The 18,384-nt window shown below is 53.3% G+C and overlaps 1 protein-coding gene across 3 annotated transcripts in view; it reads right to left on the bottom strand.

Annotated features, from left to right (window-relative positions):
- The window catches only part of Kcnip3 (potassium voltage-gated channel interacting protein 3), a 74,151-nt gene extending 56,183 nt beyond the window's left edge, over window positions 1–17,968 (bottom strand). The window contains exons 1-2 of one of the 3 annotated variants that reach the window (XM_059261362.1): window positions 17,697–17,968; window positions 5,717–5,882 (exon numbers count right to left, since the gene is read on the bottom strand). In XM_059261362.1, the coding sequence (XP_059117345.1) occupies window positions 5,717–5,882; window positions 17,697–17,867 (337 nt within the window). In that variant the 5' untranslated portion in view covers window positions 17,868–17,968. Of the gene's footprint in view, window positions 1–5,716; window positions 5,883–16,175; window positions 16,324–17,696 lie in introns of those variants that run through there. The other 2 variants (XM_059261363.1, XM_059261364.1) reach the window with 2 other exon arrangements.
- Between the last annotated feature and the right edge of the window lie 416 nt (window positions 17,969–18,384).

The raw sequence follows: 18,384 nt of genomic DNA on the forward strand, positions 1-18,384 counted from the left end.
ATCTGTCAGGAGGAGAAATATGCCCAGTAAGAAACTGCTCTTCTAGGGCTGGGAATGTAGTGCAGTCAGGAATGCTTGGCTGGCATGCGTGAAGCCCTGGGTTCAATCCCCAGCACCGGAAAAAAAAAATAGATGTGGTGGCTCACACCTTTAATCTCATCACTCTGGGATTGGAGACCAGAGGATCAGAAGTTCAAGGTCATCCCCGACTACACAGCAAGTTTGAGGCCAACACCGAATAACTGAGATCCTATCTCAAAGAAAAACAGGAAAACAACAGCGCCATTCTTCCATGTTCCTTGCGGTCTGTGTGGCTTAGGTCTGGCCAATGAATGCAAACAGTCTTCTAGAACTTTCTGCGCTTGTTTTACTTGACTGACACAAGCAGCAGCACTGTCTCCTTCCATGTTTCCTTCCCTTTGCCTGGAATGATGTCATAACTGCGACTGAGTAGGAAACAGCTGAAGAACCAAGCTTGCCAACTTTCGTCACTTCCTAACTCAAAGGGAGCCGCTGTTCCTCAGGGCTTTTGCTACAGACAGATGCAGGCGAGTCAAGTCGCCTCCCGGAAAGTGAAAGGTGAACTGTTGTGTGTTGCACACTCTACCAGGCGAAAAAAAAAAGTGCAGTATTTGGTGACACTTGTGGTGTACCTGGTCATGTATGCTGCTCCGAGCTGTTGACTGAGCACACACAAAGGCTTTGCAGCAGGCCCAGCAGGCAGGTCTAGCCTTGGGTGCATGGACCCAGCATATTCAGTAACTGCAAAAACTGTGTCTAAGGCAAGTTGTGACACCTTCGGGGTCCATGCAGGTCCCAACAGGAGAATGGCATGCGCTCAGTTTTCCAGAAAAACATGTTTCTTTGGCAATATTTTTTTTCCCTTTGCATACAGCTAGTTGCTGGCTACAGGGCTGTTGTAGAGACATATTGAAGGCTGTAGGTGCCAGGGTGCCATGCGCTCTGGCTAACCGCCAGGAACTGGGCATCTACCTCTAGTCTCAGGTCTAGTGGGTTGTGTGTGCATCTCTTTATCACCACGTGTACTGATGTGGTGAGGTCCAAGCCAGGGCAGACTATGCAGGGGGTGGAGAGGACAGGTAGGCAGGCAGCCCAGGCCCCCTGCTGCTTTGCCGATTTCTCACAGGAGTCTCTTAGACTGTTTAAGGAGGGAAATCACATGTTATTGACAGGCAGAGGGGCAGGAAAGGTGCCACCAAGCAGTGAAGCCCCTCAGGGCAAGGGCAATGGAAAGGGACATCTTCCCTCTCTCTGTGGTGGTGGGGAGAATGCTGTGCACAGCTGCTTTGCACACAGCTTCATGCACTGCCTGGAAGGAGAGGTGGCCTGAGAGAGTGTTTGCCATTGATCATGGCCTGTGGTTAACCATGGGGTCAGGTGTCAGGGAGGTAGAAGGGGCATGGTCGGAGAAGGACCCATTCGGGGGATGAATCCTTTCTAAATGCTCTTGAGAGGGTGCCAGGGCTTGGCAGGTGCCTGACAGCCTAGGAGCCAAGTGGCCTCTCCTTCTAGCCACTTCAGCACCTGCACATAAACAAAGTACCATTTATCCCACTTGACTTACATTACTCAGCATTCAAGAGAAGCGCTGCCTCTTCTGGCAGCCGTGGTGGCTGCAGCTGGTGTCATGTGCCCAGTCAGCCAGCAGGGGGCAGCCAAGCTCAGTTGCATCTCTCGATGGTAGACAAGGGGCCATTCTTAAGCCTCGCTAAGGTTGCCTAGCCCCTGGTTACAGACCCTCCAGCACTCCCGCTGCTGTGCATACCACACACAGAGATCACATACATCACTGTCATTGGTCAAGGGGTTTGTTCTGCCATTCTTCCCTGCTCTCCACTCCTGGCACAGCCGGAATAACAGAGGTGCCTACTAAAGACTGGGAATGGCTGGAAGCAGCTGCAAGATTCAGGCATGATGGTGCACAGGATACGGCACTAAACACGATCTACCTCTCTGTCCAGAAGGTGGCACAGGGACCAGGTGAAGCCAGGAGGTGGTCCTTCAATCACCCTACCCACTCAGTACCTCCCTTGTCTCCAATTCTTTGGGTTCTGGGTAAGAGAATTTAGATTCTGGAGGAAGAAGCCCCAAGGGGAGATACCCATGGGGCTGTTGCCCCAGAGGCTGAGATGTTACCTGGCTCCTTTGGGATACTCTAATCAGTTAGAGTGTGTGGGCCAGCTACACAGAGTAACAAGGAGGATAGTGTCTCAGCTCAGTGGCTTCTCTGGGAATCCCAATGACACTCATCGACGGGGATCATAGTAGCTCCCTGGGCAGGGCCAAAGCTGGTGTAGTCTTCTAAGGAGTGAAGCTTGGTTTGCTCTGTTGAGAACTCTGGGACTCTGGAGTGGATTAAAGATGGCCACTTGGTGCTGCCGCTCAAGGAGCAGGGAGTCCATCTGTCCTCTCTTGAAGCTGAACTGACCCTGTGACTTGAATGGCTGATGAGCCTGTGGGCCTACACTCCAGGGGAGAGGTAGGAGCGCGTGAGTTCTCAGTTCTGTGAATGGCGGTGTAGTGCAGCAGGGAAGCAAGCCCTGCTCATCAGGGAGGCATTTCCCATGCTGGCCGCTGGGCCTGAGCTTCACCACACACTGGTTCCCTGCTCCTCCAGAGCTGCTGTGACCTTCCCCAAAACCCAGGGTCTCTGCCTTCTGCTTAACTCAGGCTGCCAGGACCCCAGGCCATTCTGGGAAGGAGTTTATTCTAAGTCAGATAACTGAAGAAACCCAAATCTCGCAGGCCTCCTAGGGAGGCAGACTTGAGGAGCAGGTCTGTCCAGTGGGTGGCATCAGCTACACCTGAAACCATGCCTCAGAAGGCACTCGGCCAGGAAGGGCCACCCACAGAGCAGGCCAGAGTCACAGTTCTGGCACACAGAGGAGGAGATGTCCCTGGGGCTCTGGAGCAGGGATGGGTGCTTCTGGGTGGGAAGGAAGGTCAAGCTGCCTGCCCTACCCCACCCTCTGGGCCCATGAATCTTAGAGACCACTGCTGCTGTCCCCCTCCTAACTCCATCTTGGGCAGTCCCCCTCAGGGCACAGCCATAATTGGACCAGTCCTTGTACCACCACATTGAGGTCCCTGAGTCTTGCCCATTCTGTGTTTAGGTCCCAACTCACTCAAATCTTGGGGACGCTGTGCTGGGCCTTGACCTCCACTCTCGGTCATTTCAGATATCTGTTCTTCTGATCCTACTGCTGAATGGAAAAAAACCAACAACAAGGACAGTGTCTGGGCCACTGGGCTGCCACAGGCACCCGATGCTCAGGATACCGTGGCAGGCCTCCCTGGACATGTGAGGGAGATGCCCTGAATGCCGCTTATTGTTCTGTGCAGCCAGAGCCGAGAAGCCGACTCATCAACCAGAGCACGGCGTTTCACATGCACGTAAAACCTCCAGTGTGGATACACCAATGGCGTCCTCCTTAAGGGATGCAGATAGATGTGTTTAGAGGAGTAACTGAGGCCCGCCCAAGGGAGGCGGGACATATGGGGTCTGTTCCTCAGTCTGTGGTATCCCTGTTCCAATCTCTGGAGAACCCGATGAGCCGTTTAATCTCTTTTAGTACCTGTGGACTCCTAGTAAAATGAGGCAAGAGATGGGCTGCAGGACCTGCTTCCTGTGGCTTGCTTCCCATCCATCATCTCTCCTCTCAGTGCCTAGCAACTTCTGATAAACATGCCCATCCATGCAAACACAGGCTGGGCTGGACTGGTCCATGCTGTCCTGGCCCTACCCTCTAGTGAGTACCTTTGAAGGGAGTGACTGGGAAAAGGCCCTGCCCTTTAAGAAGCCACCCTGAGCCGGGCGGTGGTGCACACCTTTAATCCCAGCACTCAGGAGGCATAGCCAGGTGGATCTCTGTGAGTTCGAGGCCAGCCTGGTCTACAGAGTGAGATCCAGGACAGGGGCCAAAACTACACAGAGAAACCCTGTCTCAAAAAACAAAACAAAAACAAAACAAACAACAAACAAAAAAACAAAAGACCCAAAACTAGAAATTACATATAGGACTAAATAAAAAAAAAACTTAAAAAAAAAAAAGAAGCCACCCTGCCCTTGGAGTGACTGTTCCCATCCTGTGGTGACCATGAACACACCCTGCTTGCTTTCTGACTTCTCCACCCAACTCATCATGCATTGCCATCACAGATGGTGTGTGCACATCTGGATGGTGTGTGCACATCTGGGTGGTGTGCCGCCCCATCCAGAACCGCTACTGCCCAGTAACAGGTCTGTGGGTCGAAGTGGGCATCATGAAGGAAAACAGAGGGTTCCAGCAAGCCCTTGATTCTAACTGTCACTCAGGATGACAGATACTGGGGGGACTCTGAGTTTGAAGGGGACAGAAAGATGAGCCATCTAGGGGAGAGCTGAGTCCCTTGGACACACTCAGAGGCCACACAAAAGTGCCACACTGTGGTGGTGCCCACTGTGGTGGAGGATGGGAAACACTTCACCCCAGTGCAAATCACACAGCACTGTGAGGGTAGACTCAACACATTCTGCTGCCTGCGGGTCCACAAAACAGCTAAGGGGGGGGGCATGAAGTCTCCCCACATGTTCTAGTGCCTTCTGTGGGAAAGGTTCAGGGACAAACGTCAGCTAACAGTGACAGAGAAGCACACAAAGGTTCTTGTGGAATGGAATAGAGCAAAGAGCTACTTGGGGTGGGCTTTGCAGATAAAGATGGAGTCTTAGGACGCAGCAGCCCTGTTCCCCCATGCAGATGCATGTGCAGGCCACTGTGCTTGCTACCTCCATTCTACTCATGAGCACCATCCAACCCGGGAGGCTAGGAACACGGACTGTGCCTATTGTCTGACAAAGAGACTGAGGCTCCCTGGAAATCACACAACAAGAGAGCTGAGTTGTTTAAGAAAATGTAAAGCAGGTCTCCTGGCCAAGCATGTACCTTGTCTCAGTGACAGACTCTCACACATGCATCTGTGCCATCAAAAACACATGTGGTATGGGGAGGGACCTTGCAACTGATCCTGGCATGCTGGTATGGGGCTGCACTTCCACTTGCATGGTGCTTGTACACGTTTGTGTACGCACACTGATGTGTGCAAAGGTGTGAGTGTATATGTATAAGGACTGCAGAGGCTCTGTGAGGTTGTCTCTACATTTTCTGTACTATCACTCCTGGCAAATACCCCAAATAGCCGTGAATAAGCACAGCACAGTTCTTGCTGCCAACCCCATCCCCATACCATGAACACTCCAGAATGCCAACTGCAGTTTCTGGGTACATGGGGCAAGAACTAGATTAAGGTATTTTACAACTCTGCCCTGTGGGTGGGTCCAGAGCCACCCACAGATAGAGAACTTAGAAAGGACGTGTGAGATGTTCAAGCCAGCTCCACAGGTGAGTGCTGGGTGAGGCAGAGCCTGGCTTCATAGCCTCCAGCCTGCCTCCATATCCCAGCCACTCTGAGGAAAACCTGTGTATGATCCCAGCCCTCAGTCTCCATGTGCTGTGGTTCCGCGCTACAGTCCTGCACTAGAGCTCAGTTCTGTGCGGAACAAGGCATCGGTGAGAAGAGGATTTGAATGGACAGAGACACGATTTCCCAACAGAGGTGGAGGCGGTACGGTCCAAGGTGGCCTCTGCGGCCTCAGGAAGGACGGAACTCAGAGCGATCTATATACCCTCTCTCTCTGGACCTGTCATGCTTGTCCTACCTGAGCCTTGTGGGGCAGCACTGGACAGGATCCACTTGATTAAGCAGCAACGCATCAGGGCCTGGCGGGTGAACCGTGGCCTCTGCCACGTGATGCCTTCCTTTTTGCTCAGCGGTATGCGTCCGGGGTCTCCAAGGAGGCTGCCATCTGATGCCTTCATTGCTTCCTGCAGAGGGAATAGACATGGAGGGTTAATACAGGCTCGCCGTGGGGACCTCCAGAGGATCCTGTAGCCCACTCTGATATCCTGGGTGAGGCCAGTCCTAACTCCATCTGGAGCTGGCTCTACGGGGCTACAGCAGTGCTGGTTGGAGGACCCCCTACACACCCACACACACACACATACACCCACACCCACCCACACACACACATACACATACACCCCCACATACACACACCCCCCCCCACATACACACACACACACACACACACACACACACACAGAAGGAGAGAGAGAGAGAGAGAAAGAGAGAGAGAGGGGGGAGGGGAGCTCTGTTGCCCACCATTGCTCCACGGTTTCTTTCCATTCTGCACTCAGGCTCTGGCATAGGGTGGGTCCCCAGGAGAAGGCTCCAGAGAAGTGAGCCCAGACTTGTTCATCTTAAGCTCGCCCCTCCACAAGCTAGGCTGCCAGAGCTGAATAGTTCCTTAGAGAACCGAGAGCAGGTTCACACAGGAGCCACAGTGAGGTCGGTGCACTCCCTTCTCCTAGCAAAGGGCCTTTCGGGGCCTGAGTTTTCACCTGGAAATGAGCTGAGGGTAGATAAAAATCTGTGTGACCACCTGGAACACCCACCAAACTCGAGGACCTAAAGAAGCATGTCCGTGGCCGGCCGTCTGGCCAGCCGATTAGGGGGCCCTGGGGGTTGTTGAGATAGTGGGAACTGAATTTGAATAGGTGTGAATCAGAAAAGGTCAGCCTGGAGCCACTGTGGAGGATTCAGAGCAGGGACATTTGTTTGCCTCGAGCAATACTGCCCTTCAGTCCTGGCTGTCCGTCATCATCAGTCCCTAGTGGTGGCAGGTGGCAGCCGTGACAGCCCCTCTGGGCGTCTGCTTTGCTTTGTCTACGCCCTGTCTCCTGCAATGGGACAGGTATGGTCTTGGCTCATAGCAGTAACCCCATTATACCCTCAGCAACACCCCAACATTCCTCCCCTTCTCCAAGGCTCACTTGGCAGTGAGGAACATTGGTGTGAAGGGAAGGGGGTGCCAGGGAGGGGCAAGGAGGCATCTCCCTACACATATTGTGCTTACACACTTGCATATTCAAACACACGTATATGTACTCATGCACGCATACACAGATCCACACGCAGGCACGTGCTCACACACACACACACCATGCCCTGGCTGGGTCAGAGGCACCTTCTACATTATTAAATATCTCATTCAGGAGAGAAATGGCCTCGATGAATAAAGTCGGTGTGTTGGTCAAGGAGCGGGGGCAGGGTGGGTCGGGCAGCTGGTGTTTCATTATTTCATGAATTCATTGCTCAGGACTCTGCACTGGGGAGGGGAAAAGAAACCGAGATCCTCAAAACCGCTAACAGGGTCACTCTTACTCGTTATAAGCCCCACCCCCCACTCACCCCTGCCCCCACCTGAAGCACTGGCACCTGTAGATTTTTCTCTCAAATCCTAGATAGGTGTGGTGGACCCTGGGATTTCCCCTACAGGGCAGGCTGAGACCCCTCAGTGCATGCTGGGCTGAGCTCAGCTCATCAGGTCGTCACAGCCCGGACAGGTGGCTGGCGCCACATTTTTACAGGCAAGAAAACTAATCCGTGAGGAGATTGGGGACATACCACACTGTAACATGGCATTCTGACTCCAAAGTTTGGGTAATCTTGGCCACAGACTTCCAAAGGTTCATGGGACTAGGTCCCTGGAGAGATTTCAGAAGGTGGGGGTTGGGCTCCCCAAGCTCCCTAATCAGATCTATAGTCTCCAAAAGCAACTGTTTATGAACGCCCTGGGCTAGGGGGTCGTGGTGCCATATTTCTCCCTGGCAGAGAGTCAGAGTGATGTCTGGACACCTGGACTGGATTCCTGTCTGGATGGGTGGCCAGAATTCTTTCTTTGAGCCTCTCTGGACAAGGGCTGTGACAGTTTCCCCTCTTGAGGTAGCAGAGATCTCTGAAGAGAAGGAAGAGCAGAGGAATGGAGCCAGCCTGTCCATACCTCCCCACAGAGGAGTCAAGCCCATGGCCTGGGCCCAGCACACTGTGAGGGAGCCAGGAGCAGGGAGGGGTGAGCACGGGTCATCCTCATGAATATTTGACACTTGTCTGTCTGGGAGAGGGTCTGATTGAGCTGCCCAGGAATGTTAAATAGCTCTTCTGACACCCTCTTCTTGCCTCCCAGGCTCAAAGGCATCGAGGGGAGGGAGGTGACCCCACTGCCCCCTCACCCTCCGGGCTTCTGTGAGGGGAGGGGACAGAGTGAGGGCTGCTGGATCAGTGAGGACAGTGGGGCAGAAGTGAAACATCTGTTTGCCCCCGCTTGGCATCCCTGATGGCTTCCTGTCACTCTGCAGATCAAACCGTGTCATGTGCCTGCCCCCAGCTCACTCTGCTCCTCACAGGCTGCCTCTCTCCACAGCTCTGCATGGGCATCTGCGGATCCCTGCACTGGACACTTGTCCTCTGGATGCTCAAGGCCACACTCAGGGGTCAGGCCCCTGGAGCATTGTTCTAACTAGGTCACTCCCATGTGCCTCCATCTAAGTCTGTTGCTACATCTCCCTGCAGCAACAGAGTATATACGGACTATAGCTTATTATTCTGCCTTCTCCGGTCACTCCAGAAAGGTCAACTCTGAGACTACTCCTGTGTGTGTGTGTGTGTGTGTGTGTGTGTACCTGTGTGTGTGTGTACCTGTGTGTGTGTGTGTGTGTGTACCTGTGTAAATTGTTCTTTCTGTCATAGGGCCTGGTACCCGGAGCCCCTCACTTTATAAACTCCACAGTAAAAGGACAATCCATCCAGAAGAAAAACACACAGGCATGTCACCAAAGGGAACAGAGATGGCACATAGCCCCTGGGGAATGCCATCTTCTGCCGCCAGGGAAATGCCCACTGAAAACCACCAGGAGAGCCAGCAGGACGCTCAGTGGCTCAACCACCTACAGCGCAAGCCTGACGCCCCGAGTTCGATTTCTACAACCCACACAAAGGTGGAAGGAGAGAACAGACTCCACAGATTGTCCTCTGACACCTACTTACACACACACACACATACACACACACACACAAATAAACACAGATTGTCCTCTGACACCTACTTACACACACACACACACACACACACACACACAAATAAACACAGATTGTCCTCTGACACCTACTTACACACACACACACACACACACACACACACACAAATAAACACAGATTGTCCTCTGACACCTACTTACACACACACACACATACACACACACACACACACACACACACACACACAAATAAACACAGATTGTCCTCTGACACCTACTTACACACACACACACACACACACACACAAATAAACACAGATTGTCCTCTGACACCTACTTACACACACACACACACACACACACACACACACACACACACAAATAAACACATTAAAAAATCATGCCTGAAATAAAAAAATAGCGACCACAGCAAGAGCACTGCAGATGGGGACCCTGGGCCACTGCGGCCCGGCCGCTGGGAAAACAGAATGCTTCAGCCGCTCTGCAGAACAGCTCGAAGGTTCTTGGCCAATGGAGCGAACACATAGCCTGGCAATTACACGCTTCGGTGTTTGTCCCAGGTGGTTGAAAATTTATGTTCAAACAAAAACGTCTAACTGAATATTCATGGTAGTCTTATTTGTAAGAGCCCCAAATTGGAAGCAGCCAGATGTCCCTCAGTGGAGGAACGAAGAAACCAAGGTGCTACAGTTGTCCCAGAAATTCCAAACCTTGAGAAGAGAGGACCTGGACACTCATCACAACTCCGATGTAGATTCAGAATTAAGCTAAACAAAAAAGCCAATCCTGAAAGGTCACATGCCACGTGAGTCTATTTACACAGCATTCTGAAGTGACAGCCTGTTAGCAATGGAGAGCAGATTAAAAGGCCAAGAATCGGGTGGGGGAAGGGCAGGGGGAGAAGAAAAGTGTGGTTACAAAAAGGTAAACCAGAAGGACCTCTGGGGACAGAGCTCCCTTGTTGCGTATGTTGTGTACCTTGATGGCAGTGATGGATGGATACATGAACTACAGTTGACAACGTTCTAACAGACACACACACACACACACACACACACACACACACACACACAGGACACTGGGGCGGTTTGAATGACATTGGTGTCTGCATCAGTGTCCATATCACGGGTAGGATATTGTGCTTGTTGGGTTTTGTTTTTTTTTTTAATACGGTCTCACTATTTAGACCTGGCTAGCCCCAAATTCACCGATTCACCTGGCTCTGTCTCTTGAGGATTAAAGGCCTTCAATACACACCCAGCTTGTACTAGTTCTTTTCTTTGTTTTCTTTGTTTCTTTGTTTCTTCCTTCCTTCCTTCCTTTCTTTCTTTCTTTCTTTCTTTCTTTCTTTCTTTCTTTCTTTCTTTCTTTCTTTCTTTCTTTCTTTCTTTCTTTCTTTTTTGCCAGGGTCTCATATATCTCAGGCTGGCATCAAATTCACAGTGTGCTCCTGATCCTTCTGCTTCTACCCTCCAGGTACCGAGATTCTAGACATGTGCCACCAGGCCCAATATGATATTGTGGGAATTTTCTCTAGGAAAACTGGGCAAAGTGGACGTGGGGTCTCTGTCCTTTCTCACTGTGCTTAGCTCAGTAAAAGCTTCCTTTGCTGATGAGACAGCTTAGTGGTGGATGCACTTGTGGCCAATCCTGGGGATTTGGTAAAGAAAAGAAGTGACTTCCAAAGATTGTACCCTGACCTGCGTACCTGTGCATGTGGGATGGAGTGGAGAGGCGAATGCCAGATGTTTAGGATGTAGGCAGTGATGTTAGGATCGGAAACCTGTTCCCATGGAGACAGAGGGAGCAGCATGCCCCTCATGCCTCTATCTACCTTGATGGTGGTCCAGCTAGGCACTAGATATTGTTGTCCCAAGAGTTCTCACCACATCAGCCCCTTGACCCCAATACCCTACTATGTGGGTCCTCACCCTACACAGGTTCCCTGGGTGCCCGTGGGGCAGCTGCCCTGCACACTGCTCATGATTTGCAGGGAACACCTTCTCCTGTGAGGGTCTGTCTAGCAAGAAGATGGAGTCAGACTATTGGGGTGCCCAAAGGTGAGAACTTTGGCAGCTAGTATAGTCCCTGGCCCCAGAGAATTCCAAATATCAGCCTGGGAAAGATTGGTAGAGGCATCCAGTGGGGATATGCTAGCCAAATGCTGCATGGCTAAAGGCTGTGGAGAGTTCTGACACGTTTCTATTAAAATATCTAGCAGTTCTCCAGAGGTATATCTTAGGCATAAATGTGCATGCAAAGTGCATACACACACACACACACACACACACACACACACACACACACCACAAGAGCAAGCACACTGCCTCATGGGTGGAAAGAGCAGTGAGAAGTTTTCTAAAAGCTGGTGCAGAGGCCACACCTTGCTGAGGGGATTGGGGACAGGCTGGAGTTATTTCAGGCAGCGGAGTGCAGAGGGAAGAGGCCCATGGCCAGTCAGCTGGAGACTTGAACGCTGGGCCCCCATGTCCTCACTGGGTGATCCTGGACCAAGTACCCTAAGCCTCGGTTTCTTCATCTGCAGATAGGGATCACGGTATGCCTTCCCAGAGGAAATATAGGTGAGGTAATGCACACAAACAAGCCTCCCCACCCCACCATGGCAATTATCACTGTCTTCCTGGGTCCGAGTTAGGGGCTGTGTTGCTTGTACAAGGCAGCAAAGAGCGACCCCCAAAACCTAAACTCGGGAACATTGTGCCTGGAGAGCTAAATGACCATGCCCACCTGGTCAGGAGGGGTCTGCTGCCTGGGGACTGCATCGACTGGCTGCTCGTTTTTATTAAAAACCAAACAACCCAACCCCCAAACCTCTACTCTGTAAATTAGAAGTGCAGCTAAGGGTTAGAGTACTCATCCCACCAGACAGAAATTCTGGGGCCTTGATAGGGAATGGGTGCTTTCCATGGAGACTGTCCTGAGGCCAGGGTCTGAGACAGATGTGGGGTGAACCTGCACCCCTCCTTTTAGACGGACTGCCTAGATGCATGCTGGCTCACCCAGCACCCACTGGTTGTTTGCTCTATTTCCATCGAATGGGACAGATGGCAGCAAGCAGTGGTGGGTGATGTGTCATGCAGGCCCCCAGGGACGAGGAAGCTCTGAGAGCCTAAGTTCTCCGCCCACTCCTGGGCACAGACAGATGTGAGCCGGGTAGTTCATCCTGGCAGGGGAGGCTGAGACAGTCACATGTCCCTGTAGGTGGGAGGGTGCACATACATACTGGGAGGTACATACCTGCACATGTGCACACATGTGTATGTACAGATCCCTGGGCCTTAGATTCAAGGTGTTGCAGCAGCAGAGGATGGAACTGAGCTGCCCTGGCCTTGTGTCTGGTACCTGCTAACTTGCCAGGACAAGAGCTCCCCCGTCCTTGACAATGAGGACACTCCATTAACTCGGGTTGACCTAAGCTGCTCATTGGTAACCTGTCTCTGTCAGGATGCCTTCCTCGGTTGTACTCCAGCAACCAGACATGCAAGGTCCAGGCTACATGTGTTATTAAAAGATTTTATCCTTCTAGGAGATTGGTGATATGAGAACCTGGGCACAGAGGGGCGAAGTAGCTTGTCTGTGATCACACAGCTGATATATGAAGGAGCTAGAGCTGATCCCAGCCCCATCTGATACAGAGCCAGGGCTTACAGACCACAGGGGCAGGCCTGAGCCCTCACCAAGCCACTTCCTGCAGCCAGGACTCTCTAGTACCAAATAGTGAGGATAGGTGCTGACTGCCCAGTGGCTTTTCTATATACTTATGGGACACTGGACGGAGTTGCAGTATGGTATTCCCAGTTGTCCATAGGACAACACAAAGGCCTGAGCCCATCTGGGGCCCAGGCAGTGGCTATGGGCATAGCCTAGTTCCCAGTGGGAAGTTGGGGGCCCAGAGAAGGGGAAGTTTGCTTCAGTGGCATGTCGACAGAGCCCTAGCTAGAACTGAGTTGCCCGGGACCACTGCCCTGAGAGCCTGTCTGGAGAGAGGCTTTTACCACAAGGCCTGGCATAGGAATGGCACCAGGGGAGAAGATCTCCTCTTTGTCCCAGAAGTCACCCATACACTGGAGGCAGGGAAAGGCAGGGGTGACAGGGCTGGAGATGATGCCTCTGTCTAGTGTCTCTGTCCTGCCTCACGGAGTGTGAGTGGAGCCCAAGTCTGATGGAAGGGCCGCTGGGCAGAGTGCTGTGACAGGCCAGGGTGGGAGAGCTGAGGGACAGGCCCCTCTCGGCTGGCCCCGGCCTTGCCAGCTCCCCCCCCCCCCCCCCGCTCTAGCTTTGGCACTGTCACGTGGCTGCTCTGTGGTGTTCTGGGATGTGGGCTGATCACAGCTGACAGATGCACCTGTTCAAGGGGGGAAACATCAGTCATCTGGGGCTGGGAGCTGGGGGAGCACTCTGAGTCACCCACACCGTGCATACTTCCCGACGACGACGGGGCAGGGCTGGTCAGGGCAGAAGCTCTTCCCCTCCTCCTCCTCTGCCTTGAAAGCCCTCACAGAAGCCATATCTGGGAGCCTGCAACTGCTCCTGAGAATCCCAGTGAGGACCAGGGGGCCGAGGGAGCAGAGGGTGCCCCTAAAGCCAGCCCGAGTGAGCTAAACAGCTCTCCACTTTTGAGGAAGGTGAGGATAAGGAACGGGGACTGGGCTGAGGTGAGCTAAATTGCTAGAACGCTTAATCTGGTGTGGATGAAGCCCTGGGTTTTGGCCCCTGCGTGAACTGGGTACAGTGGCGCACATCTGTAATCCCACTGCTCAGCAGGTAGAGGCAGGGGGATCCAGGAGCTCAAGGTCATCCTCTGGCACATAGCAAAGCCCGCTTGGGCTATAAGAAACAGAAAAGAAAGGAGGAGGGAGGAGAGCTTGGGTTCTTTCATTCACACATCTGGATCCACAGTCCTGAAAGGGAAGGAGGGGCTAATGCAGGTGTGGGTCACGGCTAGGGCAGAGTCGAACTTGTGTCACTAAGTAGCAGGCTAAGGGTACAGACAGGTCACAAACTCTAGAGTCAACCCTCATGGCTGCTTGGATAAAGGCGTGCCCCTCTCCTCTGGAGTCTTTTCCTGCCTCCCACCCCCACCCAGTGCTTAGGGCCTGTGCTGTGGCAGAGTTCGAATCCAGTTCCAACATGAATTGCAGTCTAGGACCCGCTTCTGTTCCTCCCCTGTTGAGTAAGAACAATACCAAGAACTACTTGCTGGGCTGCCTGAGGACACTGGCTTAGAGGGAAGGGCAGCCCTTCAGGGCTACTTCCTTCCTACCCTGTCTGGTTTTCCAGTGATTGCCTTTTCAAACAGGACAAACCAAAGCCCATCTTGCAAGATGCTGGAGAGGCTCCCAGGGCCAAACTGATCCATGAGGACGGCCACCTTGCCACCTCAGAACCTGGATGCTGTTGGCTCACTCCGCCTGACCCAGGGTTTGGCTCAGGAGGCTTGGCATTGTGGTCAGTGCCCACTCTGAGCTTTGGTAGCATTAGAATGAAGATGGCAGTGCCCGATCTGCAGGGCCAAGTGAGTGCCAGTAAAGAAACGGCTGGGGGGTATGTGTGGGGAGAAGGCAGCGGCAGAACTGGAGGGCGGCTATTGGCTTTGACATGTGGGACCAACTCTCAGCCTATGCCAGTTGATGTGCCTTCTGTCACTAGGGATAAAGCTTGTCTCATGATCTCCTACTAGTAAGGGACAGCGGGGACTTCACCCAGGACCACCATCTCTGTGGACCAGGTTACGCATAGGAATCCAGGGGCTGGCATTAGATGATGAGCTACATGGGTTCCCAGGAGCCAATTTGGGGCACAGTACAGGTCACAATGGCCAAGAGAATGGCCAGATGGACTGTGGGACTCTGACCACTGACTCTGCCACTCACTCTGGTAGGGTTAGTGGTAGTTAAGGTCCCAGAGAGGCATCTGGAAATTAAGAGCCAGCTGTGTGCACATCTACGTACACAAGGCTGTAGAAATCCCTGTATCTGTGGACACACAGAGTCCCACTGCCTGGCGCTGGGGGCGGGCGGCAGTCACAGGGTGTATGTGACTGTGCTTACATGTCTGTGAGGTCCGCGCTCACACCAGTGTGTGTGGATGCACACAGCCCGTGCTGCACGCAGTACGCTTGTGATCTGAGTGTGCACACGAGTCTGGAGCAGAGGGCTGTTGACGCCTCTCCCCTGCCAGTCCAGAGGTTACTAGGGACACTTGTGACAAGAAGGACAGTACCTTTCAAGGTGCCCTGCTCTGGGGCTCAAAAGGCTTTGTCTCATCTGCTGATTCTTCTGGGTATCCTGGGCAATGGACCAGACAGGACAGGGATGGTATCCTGGACTCTGGGGCAGTACTGCCTGAAACCAGTCCCCCAGCCCTCTCTGGGCTGCTTGTCCTCATGGGGAGTGGGGGGCAGGAAGCCATCTCTTGGGAAGAGAGACTGCCAGATGCCAGGCCAGTGTCTATTCTTCTTATAAGACCTTGGTTTCCTTATTTGGGATGTTCAACTGGACCTGGATCTGGTCCTTTCTCCTCCTAAGCAAGACCATCCTGGACTTGTGGGCAGCATGCTGGGCTCCAGGCCAGACTCTCTGAGGGTCAGCGCTAAGCTGGGGCACAGCTGATTTTTCTTGGCTCCATCCTTCCCCTCGCCTCGCAACTATTTCATGAACTCTGTGTCTGGTGCCTCTGCCTCCCCTCTCTCTCAGTCTCCCAACAGCCCCATGGAGGTGGAGCTGCTTGTGGCCTTATTGGGGGGGTCTCACGCCGCTTTAAGAAGAAGGGGGTCTTCATTCACTAACTGGAGGATAATGAAATCCTTGAAAGCTGCACTCATTGGCTACCCCCACCCCCCCCCAAAGACACCCCTCTCCATGCTCCTCTGTCTTGTTAAAGACTATGAGGCTAGGTTCAGGGTCAGCGACCCTGGCTCCTCCTCCAGGGACCTACTTGAACAGGACGAGCCACGGAGCTAACCTCAAGCTTCTCTTCTGCCTAAATCATCCAGAGCTTCTTGCATCCAAAAGAGCCACAGGACTCCAGCCTCCCAGCCAGGATGCTCCCAACCATTACTTTCCCTTATTGGGGTCAGCAGGAGTAGGGATCAAGGAAAAAGGCGCTAGAAACACTGTAAAGACACTCCCTAGTCAAGAGCAACACCCAAGCACCAGATTCCCCCAGGTCCAGGCAAGCCCCCAGCCCCTCAGCGCCTACCTTGGCCCTCTGCATCTCCGCTGCTGAAGGGGACTGTCACCAGCCTTCCCGCTTTGCAGCCCGAACAAGCCAGACTGCCTGGTCCGGCTGGCAGCTGCCTCATGTTTGCTTGGACCCAGACGCAATTGTCACTGGAGGCTTCTCCCCCGCCCCCTGCCCACTCCTTTCACCCTCCCTATTTCCCTCCCGGGTCTTAGCTCCACCTCTCTGCCTCTTCTCTCCTCCCTCTTCTCTCCCCTTCCTTCCTCCCTCCCCCTGTCCCTCCATCCCCCAGTTTCTCTTTCTCCAGGGCTCCGAATCCTGGCCTCTCAGCCTCTCAGTGCCCCTGTCTAGAGCTCACTCGGGGTCTGTTCCTGGCTCTCATCTCTCTCTAATACATGGTCCGTTCCCACCCTTCTTAGTCACGGGGGAAGCGGGGAGGTTACCCCCTCACCAGTCTCCGCCCAGGACAAAAAGGGGAGCCCTTGGGATTACATCACTAAAGTGACTCCCAGGGTCCTTCCACTTCTTACTGATCTCTCCCATCCGTAGTCACCTCTGTGAAATCCCTCATAGGCCTTGCGGCATGGAAACCTTCCTAGCCGAAGCAAGCACTTCACACTTCTCCAGTTTTACGGTCCTCTGGCTCTGAGGCTGGGACCAAATTCAGGGATTCTGGGCAGCCACAGGACCTTCCCTAGATCTCTTGGAGTAGGATCTGGGGGTGGAAGAAGGGATCAAGGGTCCTGCGCATCCCCGGGAAGGCTCCTTCCTGCCCTGTAGGAGATAAGCTCTTGAGCTTTTTCTCATCTCTGAGGGAATCCACCAGGAGCCAGGTGCCGAAACCTGCGCCAAGTTTCCCTTTTTGGCGCCCTGAGGAGCCTGCCTGTGCCAGTGGTTCCCATGGAAACAGAGCCTGAGCCAGCCCCTCCTTCCCAGAAAGCCCGGGAGCCCTAGCTTGCCCTTCCTACCCTGTCCCACCCCCTTTTTATTGAGTCAGCCAATTAGCTCCAGCTGTCAGACTCTGGGGGCAAAACCCCTGAGGCTGTTGATCCCCGGAGGCAGGAAGCCTGTCCCCAGAGGGGAGATGACCTTTCTGTCATCTGTGCATCAGGACTTCAGTCTGGTTAAAGGAGGCAGCAGACTGAGGGCTCTCTGGGAAAGGGGATGGCAAGGACCAGAGGCTTCCAGGTCAGGGCCAGTCCTCCCAGCTGTCTTCCCGGCATTAGGCAAGTTTCCCCGAGGAAGGGCAGATTGAGGTCTTGGAGTCACAAGTGGGTTCCTGAGAGGAGGGTCATCATCTCAGTCTGTGTTCACTTACCATCACTGGTAACACTCAGAAAAGCCGAGGCTTCGCCTACCCGACAAACCAGCTACCCAGGCTGTTTCTTCCACTTAGAGCCAGCTCTGGGGAATTTTCTACCCACCCATTATATATGTCCAAGAGTCAGGGGTCGACTTGGACACTGCTTATTACACAGCCCAGGCCATACTCCTGTCACTCTGAGGAGGCAGGGTCTTCTGAGCAGCCCAAGTCTGTACCTCTTTCTGGGGAGCCACAAGTCTCTGCTTGGCACCCTTGGCAAAATTCCACTCCTCTGAGATGCATTCCTTGGGAGTGACAGGCTGTGGCAGAGCAAGCCTAGAACAGAGTCCTCCCCTCCTGGGCCAGCAACCTCCTCCTACAGTCGCTACCCAGCAGGTGCCCCTCATAAAGCACAGGCGTGAGGCATCTGTGCCCTGCCAGGAGCCTGGAGTCACTTGACCCTCTTTGCTCCATGGGCTCTCTTAGGGACTTAATCAGTGCCCCAGACATTTCCAGGGCACTGGGCCAGGGTCTCTGGAAGATGGAGGAATGAAAAAGAGCCAAAGCAGTCCTCTTCAAGTGGACCCCAGTCTTGCTCTGCCACGTGGGCACGGGCTGACTTCCTGGAAGAGATTCTTTGGAGGTCCGTTGGACCCAAAATTGGTTTAGGATGCCGAAGGAGGCCCAGTGTGGTTTGGCAATACTTAGGCTGATGGGTTTTAGCAGTGGCTTCTTCAGATGGGCCCGGAGGTGTGGTGGGGTGTAGTTCGCAGGAGGAAGAGGGAGGGATGATTCCAAGTTTCAGGAGGCTGTTTTCTTCTTTGTATTACACTTGAAGACACAGCCATGGGCCACTTCAGCCAGCCGGGGCCTTTTCCTCCTATCCAGGAGAGAGGTTCACACACACAACTACAATCAAGAACC

The sequence above is a fragment of the Peromyscus eremicus genome, chromosome 4 (genome assembly GCF_949786415.1).
Source record: "Peromyscus eremicus chromosome 4, PerEre_H2_v1, whole genome shotgun sequence".
Classification (NCBI taxonomy): Eukaryota; Metazoa; Chordata; class Mammalia; order Rodentia; family Cricetidae; genus Peromyscus; species Peromyscus eremicus.